Source organism: Ambystoma mexicanum, chromosome 14, assembly GCF_040938575.1.
Source record: "Ambystoma mexicanum isolate Mex_15411 chromosome 14, UKY_AmexF1_1, whole genome shotgun sequence".
Taxonomy (NCBI): Eukaryota; Metazoa; Chordata; class Amphibia; order Caudata; family Ambystomatidae; genus Ambystoma; species Ambystoma mexicanum.
The window spans coordinates 41209475-41227522 of NC_090940.1; the positions used below are offsets into that span (position 1 = coordinate 41209475).

General features: G+C 46.4%; 1 protein-coding gene across 3 annotated transcripts in view; it reads left to right on the forward strand.

The window, feature by feature from the left end:
• Positions 1–18048, forward strand: part of STRN3 (striatin 3) — a 1674795-nt gene that overhangs the window by 569098 nt on the left and 1087649 nt on the right. For all 3 annotated transcript variants that reach the window (XM_069638486.1, XM_069638489.1, XM_069638488.1), the window contains exon 5: positions 10262–10441. In XM_069638486.1, coding sequence (XP_069494587.1) covers positions 10262–10441 — 180 coding nt within the window. The remainder of the gene's footprint in view (positions 1–10261; positions 10442–18048) is intronic.

Consider the following 18048-nt stretch of genomic DNA (forward strand, 5'->3'; position numbering starts at 1 on the left):
GCAGTCAAAGGATTAGATGCCCACGGGGAAGCCTAAGGAGTCATCGAAATCCAAAGATAGGCTGAAGGAAATAACGGAACCCTCCGCCAAGCACAGGGACTTGCAACCTCTGTCGGTCACCCAGGAAGAGTTTTCGGAAGGCGAAGAAGGTATTTCTTCAGCGCTGAGACAAAAATCTCAATGTTTGGCGTCCGAGGATCATTTACAAGAGCCCTTTCCACCTCTATACCCCTCTAGGTCTTCTGTTTGGACTAGGGACACATTTTAAAGTTGTATGGAGAGGCTTGACAGGTTTGTAACCCGCTCAGAGCAATCCACACCCAAAAGGCCACAGTAAGAAACCCTTTTGACCCCTGTGGTTGAATTTCTAAGACTCTTTGGTCCGTTTTATGAAGAGGATGTGTGCACGACTTCACTGAGGAGGAGGTTCCTGCAGACACTCAGGATGATGATCATTTCATTGACCCTGAATATATGCATGACCCCAGAGAGGGGTGGGTGAAAACCCATATATGGGTGACCTTCAACCTTGGCAGTCTCCAAATCCTTCTCCAGATCCTAATGCCCTGTGTCTTAGATACCCCTTAGACCACTCCCACTAGACGGCCCTCTCCAGTGAACAATCAAATGTTTAACGCCATGTTGCGCAAAGCAGCAGAATATTTCAAGATTGCCACCGATGAAGCTGTTCCTGAGGCTGACTTTGTAGAGGACATTCTTAAAGAGAAACCGCTGGCCAGACGGGCTACTCCTCTTCTAAACTCAATTAAAAAGCATCTGGCTCCCTCGTTGTCTACACCTGCCCTCACAAGAGCACTTAATCCAAGGATTGAAAAACTATTTCGGCCCTCCCCCTCTGATCCCCTTTTTATCAGAGGTCACTCCACCCCAGATTCACTGGTGGTGACCATTACAAGGAAAAGGGCAGGGGTTCCCCTGTCAACCGGGGAGGCACCCCCTGACAAAGAGTGTAAAAGACTCTACGCCCTAGGAAAGAGGGTCACGGCAGCAGCCTTTTCTACGTGCATTGCTAACAATACTACCTTGTTAGCCTGGTATGCGGACGCTCTATGGGCCATGTTACAGGAAGGCCTACAGGAGGTTCCTGAACTGCTACGGACTCGTCTTCTGTCCACGGTAACCGAGGGCAGACAAGTAAACCAAAGTATGCTCAAGAACACTTTGGATTCTGCTGAGACAGCGGGTCGATCGTTGGCTCAGGGCACCCTCATAAAGAGACATGTGTGGCTAAAACTCTGGGTTCAAGCCAGAAACTCAAGCGTCACTTATTAATAAATCCTCGGAAGAATCCAACCTATTTGGAAGAGTGGTTGACAAAGCTCTCGAGACCGCAAAGGAAGGAGCACGACACCCTGAAGACGCTTGATCAAATCAAACAAAAGCCCTCCACAAGGCGAGGAAATGGGTCTAGAGGCTTTTTTCGTGGCCCACGCTTACCTCAAAACCAGTATACATTGGGAAACAATTGGTCCTCTCCACAAGGAACCAGCGGATACCCCACCCTGTATCCCTAAAGGGGTTAGCGTCATGTGAAGGAAGGGGCCGGAACCCTACCCCCAGAGGCTCCCCGTCCTCAGGTTCAAAATGACCCAAAGATCCGGGTCCCCTCCCATGCCTCTTCGGTCGGGGGCCAGCTAACCTCATTCCTTCAGGCATGGGAGGGGTTAACTACAGACCAGTGGGTGCTGAAGACCGTGGCCCAGGGGTACTGTGTAAAGTTCTGCTGGTCCCCAACGTTCAGACTTCCACACGCAAGACTGATGCCAGACCATCCGCGTATCCTTCAGAAAGTTGAGACACTACAAGAAAAGGAAGCCTTAGAGGTCGTACCTCTTTCACAGGTAAACAAAGGTATTTATTCAGTGTACTTCCTTGTACCCCAAAAGGATCTCGCCATGCGCCCTGGATTAGATCTGCGCCCAGGGAACACATTTCTAAAGCCACATGTTTTTCATTGTCACTCTGCAGGAAGTAATTCCCCTGCTCTCACAGGGGGAATTACATGGCAGCACTGGACATGAAAGATGCATACTTTCATATTTAACGTTGCCGGCGCATAGAAAATACCACAGTCATGATACAAGACAAACACTATCAATTCAAGGTAATACCATTCTGCATAGCCTCCGCACCAAGGGTATTTACAAAGGTACTAGCAGTGGAGCAGCACACCTGCGCAGGCAATCCATCCCAGTTTATCCTTACCTCGACGACTGGCTCATAACGGGGGACTCTTACGAAACCTGTCTGTCAAATATTCAAAGAACAATGGATCTTTTTTTCAGTCTGGGGCTCTCCATCAACGGGAAGAAATCCAGCCTAGACCCCAGTTATGTCAAGCAGTTCCCAAGGGCTCTAATTCGAACGAGGGACGGCCTCCTCTTCCCCTCCGAGAGGGTCCAAAACATGCTGTTTCAAATCCCTCAATATGTAGCCAGTGGAGAGGTGACGGTACGCAAGGCTATGCGAATGTTCGGAATGATGGCGTCCTGTATTTATTTGGTACCTCGCGCACGCTTGCGCATGCATCCAATGCAGGAGTGGCTCAACAGCCAGTGGTGTCAGGCCAGCAGACAATGGGACGATCTAGTGGTTGTCTCGCCAGCCCTTGTTCTCTTGCTACAGTGGTGGTCGAGGGAGAACTTCTTGAAAGGGAAATCCTTCACCTCCCCATAGTAGAGGCCACTCAAACTACAGACTCATCTCTCACAGAGTGGGGAGCTCACCTGCTTCAACAGACAGCGCACAGAGTTTGGTCGTCAGACATAGCATCCAACGACATAAACCTGTTGGAACTGTTGGCAGTATTCAAAGCGCTGAAAGCTTTTCAAACTCAGTTGCAGGGAAAGACGGTCCTGATCCTCACAGACAGCACAATGGCCATGTACTGTCTGAACAAACAAGGGGGCACTCACTCTCCGGGGCTGTCCAAACTGTCCCAGAACATTTGGAAGTGGGCTCTCAAACACATGTTTCTGCTGTCTCAAAATGTTCCAGGGGAACTCAATCTTCTGGCGCACGTACTCAGCAGAGACTTCCCACTACCAATGGAGTACGAATGGCGATTACACAGACGTAGTCTCCAATGTTTTTGCGGAATGGGGTTTTTCCAGAGATCGACTTGTTCGCAACTCTGGAGAACGCTCAATGCCAAGATTACGCCTCCAAGTACCCCCAGAACCGTTCCAAGGGGAACGGACTCTGGATAACCTGGTCAGGGAAATTTGTTTACGCTTTTCCCCCCGACTCCCCTTCTCAACAAGATAGTGCACAAGATGCAGCAGGAACCAGTCTCAATGATATTGGTGGCTCCCATGTGGGCCCGCCAACCCTGATCGCTCATCTGATGGAGTCGTCTCTATCTCCTCCGATGAAACTGCCTTGCCCCTATAACATGTTGTTGCAAGACAAAGGGGAGACACTTCACCCATGCCTGCAAACATTGAACTTAGCGGCCTGGCCCCTGAAGTCAGAGTTTGGGCACCTGCAACTCCCTCAAAGATGTATGGACATACTCGGGGAGGCTAGAAAACCTAATACTCTATATTGCTATTCCAGTAAGTGGAAACATTTCGTCGTCTGGTGCAACTCTAAGAGCATCAACCCCACTGACTGCTCTCCTACACATTGTTTTGTAGACTCATTTACTTGACTCAGGCCTGGTCTTTAACTCTATAAAAGTTCAGTTAGCTGCTCTTTCAGCCTACACTACATCACAACAGAAGGTGTTGTGGTGGAAGATACCAGTTATTATGGCATTTATGGAGGGAGTGAAGAGAATTCACCCTCCCATTTCTAACCCAGCTCCCGGATGGGACCTGAACGTGGTGTTGACTAGACTTATGGGGTCTCCCTTCGACCCCATGCATAAAGCAAGTCTCAAAGATCTCACCTACAAGACTGCCTTTTTAATAGCTCCTTCCATTAGGAGAGTAAGTAAACTACAAGTGCTCTCAGGTCTAGACCCCTTTGTAACAGTTCAGAGATAAGGTGGTTCTGCGCACTCACTGTAGGTTTGCACCTAAATTCATTTCAAAGTTCCATGTGAACCAATCCATAGAAATACCAACGTTCTTTCTGAAACCCTCAAACATGGGAGAAAGAAGCCTGCACAGACTTTATTTACGCATAGCAGTAATGTTTTACATGGAAAGAACCCGACGACTAAGAAAGCCAAATCAGTTTTTCATTTCAGTGGCAGCTGGTAGAGAAGGAGACCTGTTCTCCAAATCTATCTCTAGGTGGATTGTCAAATGCATCACACGCTGTTTCTCTCTTGCTAAGAGAACTGCCCTTCAAGCATAGAGCGCATTCTACTCGAGGCACTTGTGCTTCCATAGCATTCATTGCAAATGTTCCTCTAGAGTCCATTTGCAAAGCGGCAACCTGGAGTTCTGTGTACACTTTCACAAAACACTATTGCCTAGACCCTCATTCTAGGTCCGATTCTCAGGTGGGACAAGCCGTACTAAGGCATCTTTTCACTACTGTTCCTTCTCACACCCCACCTCCAACTCTGGGTACTGCTCGCTAGTCTGCACAGCATGTGATTCTAAGCAGATTAAAACGCATCAGAAGACCTGCATTACTTACCATAATAGCATTTCTGGTGATTGTATCTGCTTAGATTCACATGCGCCCACCCTTCCTCCCCGCTTGGATTAAAGGAACATAGAAGTCTTACTACTTTCTCTCTTTTCTGTACTCAGTCACGTTACTCATAGGCTCCCTCACAGCTGAAAAAATACAATTGGAGTGACCTCGGCGCGTGAAGGATTTTGGGTACACTACAATTCACGATAGGGATAGGTTTAGACACGCCAATGCTGACGTCCCCTTTCGATCCTCGAAAGACCAGATGCTCTACTCTGTGGTGACCACTGGATGTCGGACTATATGCACAGCATGTGAATCTAAGCAGATAAAATCATCAAATGCTTTTACGGTAAGTAATGCATGTCTTATTGGCCAACTTGCATGGTATTCCCTGACAACCCAAGAACGTTTTGCCTGCTCTGTTCATTCCTCCACTAATCGTGGGTGGTGAATGTGGCAAAAAATCTTTGAAGACAAGATGAGGGTTGTATTGTTCGTACAATAAATTAGCGGATAGCAGTCTTTTTATATTCAGAGATCTATAGGAAGACTACCTACCAATCCCCACTGGAGCCCCTCTTGCTACCAGGACTGACACACAATGTTTGCTATTTTTTTATTCCATGAAAAATTGGAATGTACTTGGAAGGTGGTATCTCTTTGCCACGTTCCTGAAATGACATGGAAAGTCAGATCAGATTGAATGATGTGAAGGCTAGTTCCGAAATAAGTGGGTTACGATTTGTTCCCAAAAACACATCTGGGATTGTTTATTAATTGAAATGTGTTCTTTTTTTGGGTCTAATTCGATCAAAGTGAGGTTAACATTTAATCCATAACAGAATAATATGTGCATAGTTAATTTTAATCCCAACACCAATTGTATGGTCTTTACCATATTGTACATGTAATAATGTGTTATATATTTGCTACAACATCTCTGAAGTTACTAAGCCTGCTGAACAAGTAGGATTTTATTTACACCTGTGGAAAACAGGGACCGTAAACTCATCGGCTAGAAAATGCTATGGAAACCAAAGATCCTCTGCCATCTGAACACTAGGAAGAGACTAAGGAAGAGGGAGCAGCAGCAGCAACAACCAAGCAGAAGGATGCTGGCAGAAATGACGAAATATTGATAAACCCAATAGTCTTGATTTTTGGATAGCGTGATTTAGAGGTCTGCCAGATATTCTCATGTGTCAAAGTACTCACACCCTTTTCTCTTATGTGACAGTTGTTGCTGTCATACACCAGCTATTTACATCTAATGCCCATGTGTTTTGTGTCTCTGGACCACGTTTCCTGTATTGCCCAAAAGAGGCCACATAGTGAATGCCACCCACAGGTGCTTGCTTGTAGGCGAGAAAGGGTGCAGGAGGATGCAAATAGGTTCTGAATGTGGGGGTGGGGGAGATTTGGGGGTGGCACACGAGTGAAGAGCAGGCAAGTGGTTTGGGCAGGGTGCTTGGCTGGGGGACTGGAAGACTTGTTAAATTTGCATGGAGGTTCAAGCGGACAGGGAAGTGAACAATGCTGGGGTGTGTGAGCTCTTGTATCAGAGGTTTGAAGTGTGAAACCCCTGGATAAATGTGTGTGCATGCCTATTTGTGGCCCATTTGAGCCTACTCTAAGGTAGCAAGAAAGCTTTTATTTTCAGCACAACCTCATACTTTCGACTAATGAATATAGGACCATATCCAGGCACCATAAATTGCTTTTTAATGCCATGCTACTCGGTCATTGCTAATGTATTTTCGAAGCTGCAGTGGAAATTGGGAAATACCTTTTTATGGCTGCAGCGTGAGTCTGCTCTTGCACACCCTGCCATCGCCCTGCTACTGAAGCCATGCTTTGTGCAGCATTCCTCCTTTTATGTATTGAAAAACAGTGCTTTTGCATCAAGATGGATACAAACAGCACCTAATATTTGGAATGCACTAAGATCTTCTCATGTACCTCACAAAAGTTGTCACCTGATGGCTGCAGAATCATTCAACCTAAATCTAAAAAGCAAGTGAAAAGTGATATAGCCGAGGGGCCCGAGGAATTTGAGCCCTCTTTTCAGGATATGATATAAGGGGTGGGGAGGAGTTAAGAGGCAAGCTTTGCACTTTTCTTGGCTCACCAGTTGTTCGATCTGGTTAAGCAATCAAGGTCATCTTTTAGAAGTGAGGAGCAGAGGGCTGAAGATTATGGGTAATACTGAAGTATAATGAAAATATTCTTATTGGTTCAAGGATTCAGTACAGTGTGGGGCAGTGTCTTTGTTCCCAAATACCAGGGTTTCTTTGAGAAACATTGGCTATCCAATAGCCATGATGGTAATTTAGTTTGTGGGGAAAGCACAGGTTAGTTGAGCAAAAAAGGGGCCTAGCAGGTGCTACATACTGTCATAATAGTTGGCAAGTCATGTGAGCTTCGGATACCTGGTGACTGGAGTTTGTTGAGTCTAGGTGGTGAGTGAGTCGCAGGTGACTCTGAATTAGCTTCCTCTACCTCAGTGCATTTTGTCACTATTCAATCCCCTATTTCTTTTTTTTAACTCCCTGTATTTTGCACAAAAAGTAAATTCTCCAGCTTTGGATTTTTCATGGCTCTTTCGAGTCAGGGGCCCGTGTCTCTATTCCAGCCAAGTCACTAATCTGTGGTGATTGTCCTTACGAGTCTTCGAAGAAAAACACTGGCAGATGGAGCAATGGTCCATGTCGTCGTCTGGGTGCACCAATATAAGCACTTGTCGTGGCGAATGCAGAAGGCCTCAAACCTTTGGAGAAGACTTTACACAATCAAGAAGATCAGTCCATGGCCTGGCTCTTCACCAGCAACATATCCCCTTAGCTGGTAGTCACTAAAGTGATTGATGTTGAACAAACCAATTGAAAAATATCTAAATAGGACAAAAACCTTGATATTACAAGGAGCGAAACGAGGACTCCCACAACGTAAACGTGAGGTAAAAATCTGAAGATGGCTGCCAGGGGTTGGAGGTATGGAGGACTTGCCTCATTGGCTGGGTCAGTTTGACCCAAAGTGACAGCAACAGGCTATATAAGTGACCAACAGTTTTAAGATTTAACCCCTTAACTTAATACACATCCTTTTTTAATAGAATTGTTTACAGCTCGGCAGCTAAGAGGTTAAAGCTAAAATGCTTTGATATTAGAGGATTCTGAGCGTGACAGGGAATATTGATGAGCACGCGAATCGATGAGATACCAATAATTCAGAGACTGAGTTACAGGTAAGTAACTTGTTCCTTCTATCCCAAAACAAATGGTCCCAAGAGTGCTCAGCCCCCTTAGATCTCACCATTCGTCAGTCTGAAGTCCAGTCATGAGTTTAGCTGCTACATATAGACCTCTGGAACACTCGGCTCTGGACCTATTGCTAATGTCAGAGATGGTATGGCTGGCATTGGGTTTCTTGTGTTAACTAATGAATTTAAGCCCAAAAGGCTACGAAGTGTTAGCCCGGTCATTTGTTGAAAGACATACGATTTGACAATGTCAGAGAACCTTGAGGTAATGGTTTAGTTGCACAAATTGGGTTTGCTACTGAGGACTCCGAGATTATCTCTGATTTGGAGATCTGAGTTGCAAGAGGCCTCAAATCCCTCCAACTTTCATAATTGTTTGACTGATTCCCCTGCTCTGGTTGGAGATCTCTTGTAGTGCACTCAAAACGATGGACATAGTTCTGTATGGCAAGTTCAACTACTTTGTTCTAGGTAGAGGTTGTAGAAGGGTTTGAAAAACAAAAAAGGAAATGTTCCTTGTGAAGGCATGAGTTAGTCAAGGATGATGGTTGTGCAAGTGGCTCTAGTTCCAATAAGTGTCATGTGGATGAGTCTTTCTCAGGTTGAGAATGGCAACATCCTGATGTTCAGGCTGAGGATGGTAACATCCCCGATTCCTATGAGTGCTAGCAGACCTAACTTAAGAGCCAGAAGTGTTTCTTAAATAAAGTGCAGAAAAGTACACTAATTGGTGCAAGTGTGTTTTTCAACCTTATGAAGTAATGTTATTTTATCGTGGACGTGGCCTGAGTCAGAACATTAAGATACAGGATTTGATTCCTGAAGTTTTTAGTTGGCGCATCATACACTTTATTTGAAATAAGCTTAAGAAAACAATATATTATCACAGGTTTGCATATTCTGGCATCCATAATGTATGCAGATAAATGTATCGGGCACTAATGTGATATAATAGGCATGTTATATGAACTCTTTACAAGGTATTGGAATATGGACGAGGGAAAGATTATGCATGCAAATAAAAAGAACTCTTGTCAAAGACCCTGGCAACATTGCACTGTGCATCATATTTGTAGTTGAGGCGATCATTATGCAATTGGTAGAATGTTATACCAAGTATATGCATGCAGTTCGATTTCTTACTATCAAAATGTGTATGTTATGCACTTGTGCACTCTTGAAATACGGTGCCTGGTGTGGTTAAAGCTTGACAATGTACCCACAAATCTTTGTTATGAAAACAAACTATACTCAAATTATTTCATTGCAGAAGAAGTTAAATTGAGTGCCACTTCTCTATGAAATGTTTGAGGGTTTTGCTGTTACAAGTATACTACAAGACTGTTTTAGTAGAAACAGTAATTCAATTAAGGTAATGTTGGAGTGCCAATCTTGTCGCTTTCAGGAGTGATCTGTTGCCTGCTAGTTATAACTTTATGGAATAATATACATTTTCACTCATGCAATGTAGTGGCTGTATTTTCTTTCAGGTACATGTTCTTATTCTGGCAGTGGTATTTGTGACGTAAAAAGGCACCACTTCAGTATTGTAGGCATTGAACCATCTATTAAATTACCCATTTAAAAAAATGTATTTCTAATCAAGCGGCACACTATATGCTAGATTTGCTGTAATATCATTTGTTGATTTGTGCAGCACCAGTTGCAAAACACAGTAACTTTGGTGCTCCAATAGTCGGGAGAGGAAGCAGTAGAAAGGCAAGACAAAGGAGGGGGTAAAGTCAGTTGGTAGTTTGATGGTTGCCTTCACATCAGGTTAAGTGCAAAAGGGAGGGTCTTGGTGAAGTGCCAACAAATAGTGAGAAAGGTAGTCAAATACTGACTAAGAATGGTTGAAGTGCAGGAGATGGTAGCAAAGCAGCAGGCAAAGTGGACATAGCCTGCAAGCCAGAAGATGAGACTGGCAGACCGGGAACTGCTTTGTTGCTGACTTACAGTATGTGTGGGAGCAAAACAAAGCATCCTTGGTGAAAATAATTTCCGACAGTAATGTGTTTAAAAAAGTAAATGTTCATTTTTTTTTTTCTGAATCTCACCAGGCTATCTTCATGCTTTTTATCTGGTTGGAGGAATTTCCACATGTAGGCGCTGTTGTACTAATCAAGCATTGGTCCAAAAGCTGCTTCCTGGAAGTTCCTGGTGACAGTTGTTGGCAGTGTAGTATTAGATTCTGGAAATTCGGTTTCCTTTCAGTTTTTGATCCTCCTGGCTTCTCTTTGGGTGTGCAGCGTAGAGCATCATATCTTTGTACTTGCTTTTTGTTGCTGTGCATCATTCCAAGCCATGCTCCTTAAAGGTTTGAGTTAGGGCACACCTTGGCACACTGTGTTCTGAGTTTTTATATCTGTGCTTTCCCCCTTTCAGGTATCTTCAGGAAGTAGGTTATACGGATACCATTTTGGATGTGCGGTCCCAAAGGGTACGCTCTCTACTGGGGCTTTCTGGATCAGAGCCAAACGGTTCAGTGGAGACAAAGAACTTGGAACAAATCCTCAACGGTGGTGACTCTCTCTCACCCAAACAGAAGGGGCAGGACATGAAAAGGTAAGCCATAAACCACGGTCTGTTATTGGAAATAGTTTTCCTACCAAAAAAGAGTTGGGGAGCCTTCTAGCTGAAAGCACTATCAAGTGCGAGTGGAAACACTTCAATTTCTTTTAAACGCTTCTTTTTTTTAAGACTAGTTTTCAATGTTAAACATTTCTTCTAAGCATACATAACCGCACCATAAAGAAATCAATGCAGCATTGAAACTCCCATTATATAGAAGTACTATACTGTTTAGGCTGCTCTGGACATGGTGTGGATGGGTGGCATGCTCATTCTAAACCTGCATCGGTCTTCCTGCCTAAAGATTTTCCCAAGTTAATTCTTTTTTTTTATTTGTACATTTGGGATTAAGGGCCATGTGGCCTGAATCTTTGACTAATAGTGACCTCAAGGTAAGTGTGTTAATTCCTTCCACTTGCAACTATCAAAGAGAAGGAGCTTGCTCGAGTTGGGTTGAATACATTTCTTTACTTCTCTAGGTATTCTACATTTATTAGAGTTCCAAACAGAAGATTGGAATTTGAAATAAAGCAGGGGTTTTCTAAGCTCCTGTATGGACTTTCTCACTGTTGTGTTTTTGTTCAAATCTGGGTAGAAGGTAAATTCCTGTGATCTTAATAGTTCAAGTTTGTCAGAGCCTTGGTCCTCAACATGCAGTATGTGTCCACTTCCCTCCGTGTCCCCAGTAATTTCCCTATTTCCTGACCCCCGTTGATCTCTGCTACTGGCCAACCTGGTTGTTCTCAGCAAATAAATGTATTGGCTTCTTCCTCTCCGCATTCTAATGCTTTTTGTAGAACATTTCTTCAGCTTTTAGTGTTTTAGTTCATTTGCTGTCTGTTTTCAAGAAGCAGTTTGCGCCTTCCAATCTTCGTCAATTCAGATGATCTGTCATTTGACTTAATGCATGCTGAATGAGAAGCCATTGCCAGACCTCTCAATCATCTGGCCACTAGTATATTAGTAAGGTTATTTTTTGGTGGGTTGAGAATCACTGTTTGGAACTGTACCGTGTGGTTGAGCATCCTTTCTGAAATGTTTGTATGCACTAATTGCACCGTCCGCATCTTCCCTCTGGATGCTGGGAAGGCATCCACTTAATCTCAAATACCAGGAATTCAATATGTGGCAGTCTAGCATTTAAGCCTATTGTCAAAAGTATTTAGGAGTGGGCTGTGTAGCAGCTCTGAGGTGGATGTGCACTAAGAACCAAGGAGCCCAACAAGCATTTCCTTAAGAGTGAAGACGCGCTATCTTATCACAATTAAGGAGGAGGCCCAGCTCAAATTGAAAATTTGAACTGGGATGCCTTTGCATAGGGCCAGAACCTTCTTCCAATATAAATCTTCTAATCGGTTCCAATTGACCCGGTAAGCACTATTCGATTCTGCACCATATAACAAAGCTGCTGGATGCCCTTTTCATCAATTCAGCAGCAGCCGACCCTTCACCAATCACGTGCGGAGTCCCTCAAGGCTCTTGTGTCTCACCGACCCTATACAACATATTCATTAAACCCCTCTTCGATGATCTGGACCTTCTAGGTATCACCTTCATGAATTATGCAGATGATACACAGATTCTCCTCCCGCTTTCTGGGGATCACAGCAAGGACAGGGAGTTGGTGAATAGGGTGTACCTCATTAGTCAGGCATGGATGGCATCCCATGGCCTCTGCCTGAATGATAAGACCGAGCTGATCATCCTGGGCATGCAGGCCAATATCAACAAGTTAGGCAAGGACTACTCCATTTCTCCAGCATTGGATCTTTCATAGATTCAGATGCTTGAATATTCCCCGTCGTCAGACTGGGAATCCTCGGTGATAAATTAAATAATAATAATTTTTTTTAAATATATATATATATATATATATATTACACTGCCACCTAGCAGTGCATGTACATAGCCCATTATAGCCTATGAGCCACTTCATTGTGTAGTCCCTCCACCTCACTTTGGTCCTTTATGGCCCCAGCCAATGAGGTGGCAGGGCTTAAGCTCCGCCCCTGGCAGCCATCTTCAGATTTTTCACCGCAGTTTATCAGACACAGGGAATCCTCAAGCTCTCTGAGCTTTCTCAAATTCTTTCTACTTTTGTGTGGAATATATTTGTAAAATATATTCCATCTTGTTCCCCTTCTTAGGGGCTTTCTTTCCAATTAACCTTGGTGGCAAAACTTGTTGTTTTCCTCTCAAAATCGTCGACTGAACTTCTCTTCAGAAATGGAGGCACCTCAGGCTGTCAGGAAGCCTTCCCTGTTCAGGGACTGCACGAGGTGCAAGAAGAAATTGGTTTACTCCAAGGACCCCCACGAGCATTGCATTTATTGTCTGTACCCACATGACATTAAAAAATGCGAGATTTGTAAAACCTTTTCCACTAAGACCCTTCATGACAGGCATAGAAGACTCCTTTCATACCTGGAATCCAGGGATCAATCTTTGGACGAAGAGTCTGTCAGAACAGCTCCTGTCCAATCCAGCATTCCATCTGAGAGGCAAACTTCAAAGAGAAGGGCCTCTTCAGTGGAAAGGAGTTCCTCTCCCAAATCCAAAAAGAGGAAGCTGGAATTGATACCCTTTCTGCCTCCAGTTGACCTATCAAGCCAGAAAAAGTCAGCAAAATCTGCCTCCATAGGTAAGGAGGAGTTTGCAAAAAACGGGGGGGGGCAGTCGTCGGCGGGTAAACCGCCCACGAATGAAGGGAAAGGTAAAGGCCCGTCATCGGCCATACCGTCGACGAAACCAGCATCGACGACGACGACGCTTAAGACATCGTCGACAGTTAGATCATCGTCATCGGACATGTCGACCGCGAAGCAATCGTCGACGAGCAAGAAACACCACTCGTCCACGAAGCATTCCTCCATGACGCAGTCGTCCACGGAACACACTCTACATTCGTCAACGAAGCCCTCGTCGACGGGAAAAGCTCAGTCGACAGCGAAGCCTCCGTCGACGGGACAATCTCTGTCGTCGACGGGAAAATCTCAGTCGACAGCGAAGCCTTCGTCGACGGGACAATCTCAGTCGTCGACGGCGAAGCCCTCGTCGACGGGAAAATCTCAGTCGACAGCGAAGCCTCCGTCGACGGGACAATCTCTGTCGTCGACGGGAAAATCTCAGTCGACAGCGAAGCCTTCGTCGACGGGAAAATCTCAGTCGTCGACGAGGATAACATCATCCATAACGCCTTCAGAGGCACCGCAAATTTCGGCAGTTACAGAGGAATTACTGCCTCTCACTCTTGAAGCTCCTGTCATTACAAGCAATATCATTGAGAAGAATACTGTAACTGAACCTCTGGTACAGCAATTTTCACCTTTGGGGCACATGGCAGAACTTCCGGATATAATTCTTCAGGAAGAATTCTCCGATGCGGAAGTGGTGGAAGAGTCCATCGGTCCCTTACCGAAACAATACAGCCCTCCTTGGCACCCGTCCACGGGAGAATCCGAATATCCTCATGACCCGGTGCTCATGTTATCCGTGCAGAGGATTGTAGAAGAATTTTACAAACGGCAAAGGGAGAAGCAAATTCCGATTAATCCCATTCCTAGAGAGTCATCCCCGATTCCAGGCACATCGGGTTGCTCTCCTTACAGGAGTAGACCGCAAAAACCGATGAGATCACCTGCTCGAAGACCGAGGAGCAGCACCCACAGTGCTTCACCTACAAGAGTCCCGTCACCACAGTCATCGCACAGACCGCGATCTCCGGACGTAGATCCCACCATGGTACCGTCCACCATCTCGGTATCAGACTGACAGGAGGATCCTTTTGGTGAATTTTCGGAACCAGAAGAAGGAGAAATTACTCAGGAGCCAGACGATTGGGATGACTACGTCGTCGAGAAGCCCAGGAGGAGAGACTCGCCGGGCAAGGCCTCACCACCGGATGATCTCGTCTCTTTCCACACCATAATAGGTAAAGCCGCAGAACTGTTTAAAATTCAGGTTTCTTCGGAGGAAAGGCAATCAGTGCTCTACGAGCAAGGGACAAACGAAGGAGGACAGTGACCACAATTCCCCTCCTCGATACCATCTGGGATTCCGGATCCAAGATCCTATCTACGCCCTTATCGACTCCGGCGTTGGTGTCCAGGCCAGAAAAGAAATATAAAGCTCTGGATTCGGCACCGCTTTGTTTAAGGGGTCATACGAAACCGGACTCAGTTATTACAGTGGCGGCCAGAAAGAAACTCGCCAACCCCTCCTCACCGTTGTCGGCCCCACCGGATAAGGACGGACGTAAATTGGAAGCCATGGGCAGGAAAGTATCATCTTCTGCATCACTTACAATCAGAGCGGGTAATGCACTGGCCATGACCGCAAGATTCGATCGCGAGCTTTGGCTCCGCATGTCTAACTTGGCGAAACAATTACCACCGGAGCTCCAGGAGGAGGCAAAATCCATAATCGCGGATGGTGAAGCAACATCGGATCACATGATCGACGCAGCAGTTGATGTGGCCGAATCAGGCTTCAGACAGATGGCGCACGGCACAGTGCTCAGAAGGCAGGCCTGGATGAAGGCTACTAACTTTAGACCTGAAGTTCAGGCGCAGATACTAGACATGCCATTTGACGGCCAAGATCTCTGGGAAAAAGATAGACGACCATTTGAAGGCAATCAAGACAGACACTGACACAGCCAGAGCCATCAGTTCTTTAAAGGACAAAAGTAAGGACCATCGGTTTTTTCGTCCCTTTAGAGGTTCATCTTCCAAGTTCAGGGGATACAGTCGTTCCTCCTATGGTCAAAAAGCACAAGGCGGCACGTACCAAGCCAATAAATATCAGTCATCCAACAGATACGCCCATAGAGGCAGACGTGGCTCTGCCCAAGGGAAGTCGCAAGGCAAGCAGAACTGACAACCAATCTCCCCCCCCCTTCGCCACGCCCCGGTGGGGGAAGGGTGAGCCAGTTTTTCCAGCGCTGGCGGTCAATTACATCGGACAAATGGGTGTTACAGGTGATCCGAAAGGGTCACACCTTGGAATTTCTGGACCAACCTCCTTCCCTGCCTCCAACTCCCCGCAGAGTGCATATGCTAAGACAGGTCATGTCCGAAGTGCAAAAACTGCTCCAGAAGGCAGCAGTAGAACCAGTACCCTATTCTCAGAGGGGAAAAGGTTTCTACTCCAGATTTTTCCTCGTCAGAAAGAAAAACGGTCAATGGAGGCCCATCTTGGACCTGAGGGCTCTCAACAAGTTCATCAAGCGCATAACTTTCAAGATGGTAGCTCTACAAGGGGTGCTACCTTGGTTAAACGAGCACGATTTCTTGGCCACTTTAGACTTGGAGGATGCATACTTCCACATTCCGATCCATCCAGCACACAGGCAGTTCCTCAGGTTCACAGTGGGAGGGCTCCACTTTCAGTTTCAAGTGCTTCCGTTCGGTCTAAAATCGGCGCCAAGAGTTTTCACGAAATGCCTGGCACCGGTAGCGGCAAGTCTAAGCAGAGCAGGAACGGACGTTTTTCCATACCTGGACGATTGGCTGATAAAGGCAAGTTCAGCTGCAAAGGCTCGTTCGGCAGTGTCGAGGACGGTCAACCTCCTAAAAGAGTTAGGTTTCTCCATCAACCAGGCGAAGTCCTGCCTCGTTCCCAGCAAGGTAGCTCTCTTCCTCGGAGCCGAGCTCGACTCCAGCATTCCCAGAGTGAGACCATCCACAGAGAGAATAGCAGCGATTCTACGCTCAACTTCGAACTTCCTACAGAAAGAGACAACATCTGTACGCTCTTACAAATCCCTATTGGGCATGATGTCATCATGCATATTCCTCATACCGAACTGCAGGTTTCGCATGAGGCCGGTTCAGGAAGCTCTGGACCACCAATGGAAACAAGCTTTCGGATGCTGGGAAGACATTGTCCAGATTCCATCGACGTTGCACAAGGCCCTTCGATGGTGGAACGTTCCGAGGAATCTTCTACAGGGAATGCCGTTTCAAGCACCGACATCGACCCTCCTGCTGCGGACGGACGCTTCCTTATCAGGCTGGGGCGCTCATCTTGCGGACCTCCAAACCAAGGGATCTTGGTCGGCACAAGAGTCCCAGCTCCACATCAACGTGTTGGAGCTCAGGGCCGTAAGGTTGGCGCTGAAAGCCTTCCTACCGGTTATAGCTGGTCAAGTTCTTACGGTCCAGACAGACAACACGACCTCCATGCACTATACAAACAAGCAGGGAGGCACGAGGTCTCAGATTCTGTTGCAAGAAGCCCAACCGCTATGGGCATGGGCCTTGCGCTACGGGATACAGATCAGGGCAGAGCACCTTCCAGGAGTAGACAATGTCCTAGTGGACAGATTAAGCAGAGAATACACAGCGTCACACGAGTGAGAGTTGGACGACAGAGAAACCCGACGGATATTTGCCTTATGGGGCCATCCGCAGATCGACCTTTTCGCCACCAGGAACAACAAAAAATGCAAGAGATTTGCGTCAAGATACCCCGAGCACCAATCGCTGGGAGACGCGTTCTCAGTGGATTGGTCGGGGAAGCTCCTCTACGCCTTCCCACCCATTCCCCTCATGTCGAGGGTACTTCGCAGGGTGAAAGAACAGGATTGTTCCTTGATTCTTATTGCACCCGATTGGGCACGGCAAGTCTGGTACCCGACGCTGAGACATCTATCCTGCAAAACCCTGATTCGTCTCAAATCACATCAATATCTACTGACACAACAGAACCGCAAGGTCCTCCACCACGACCCGAGGAGCCTGTCCCTCAAAGCATGGTTCCTGAGCAGCGTAAACTAATGCACCTAAAGTTACCATCAGAATGCTGGGATATCAGGGCCGCTAGAGCCCCGTCCACGCAACTCAACTACACCAGAAAATGGACCAGGTTTTCCAAATGGTGCGAGACCTCTGCGATCGATCCCCTCACGGCCTCGGTTGATCAAATTCTGCCTTACTTGTTGCACCTGGCTAAATCAGGGCTCTCACTGTCCTCTATCAAAGTCGATCTGTCAGCCATAGCGGCCTACACAGTAACCGCGGAGACGCAAGCCTTACTCTCCTTACCAGCGATCAAGATCTTCCTGAAAGGGCTGATGCGTACTTATCCGCCTACACCTACACCAGTTCCGGACTGGAGCCTCAACACCGTCTTAACAGCCCTCATGCAACCTCCCTTCGAGCCCATACATACATGCGATATGAAATTCTTGTCCTGGAAGACATCCTTCCTGGTAGCCATCACATCGGCCAGAAGGATCAGTGAGTTGCAAGCTTTGTCTTCGGAACCTCCATTTACCTTGTTCCAGAAGGACCGTGTCATCTTAAGGCCTCACCCGAAGTTCCTCCCCAAGGTACTTTCGGAGATGTCGTTCACTGAGCGCATTGTTTTACCAACCTTCTTCCAGAATCACGCTTCGGAAGCGGAAAGGACATTACACTCTCTAGACGTTTCTAGGGTGTTGAAGTTTTACTTGCAAAGAACCAAGGAGTTCCGCTCCTCAAACCGGCTATTCATTTCCTTCTCTGGCCGTACCAAGGGCCAACATATATCCAAACAAAGCCTGGCACGCTGGGTATCGTCCTGCATCACCCACTGTCATCAGTTGAAAGGCGACCCTT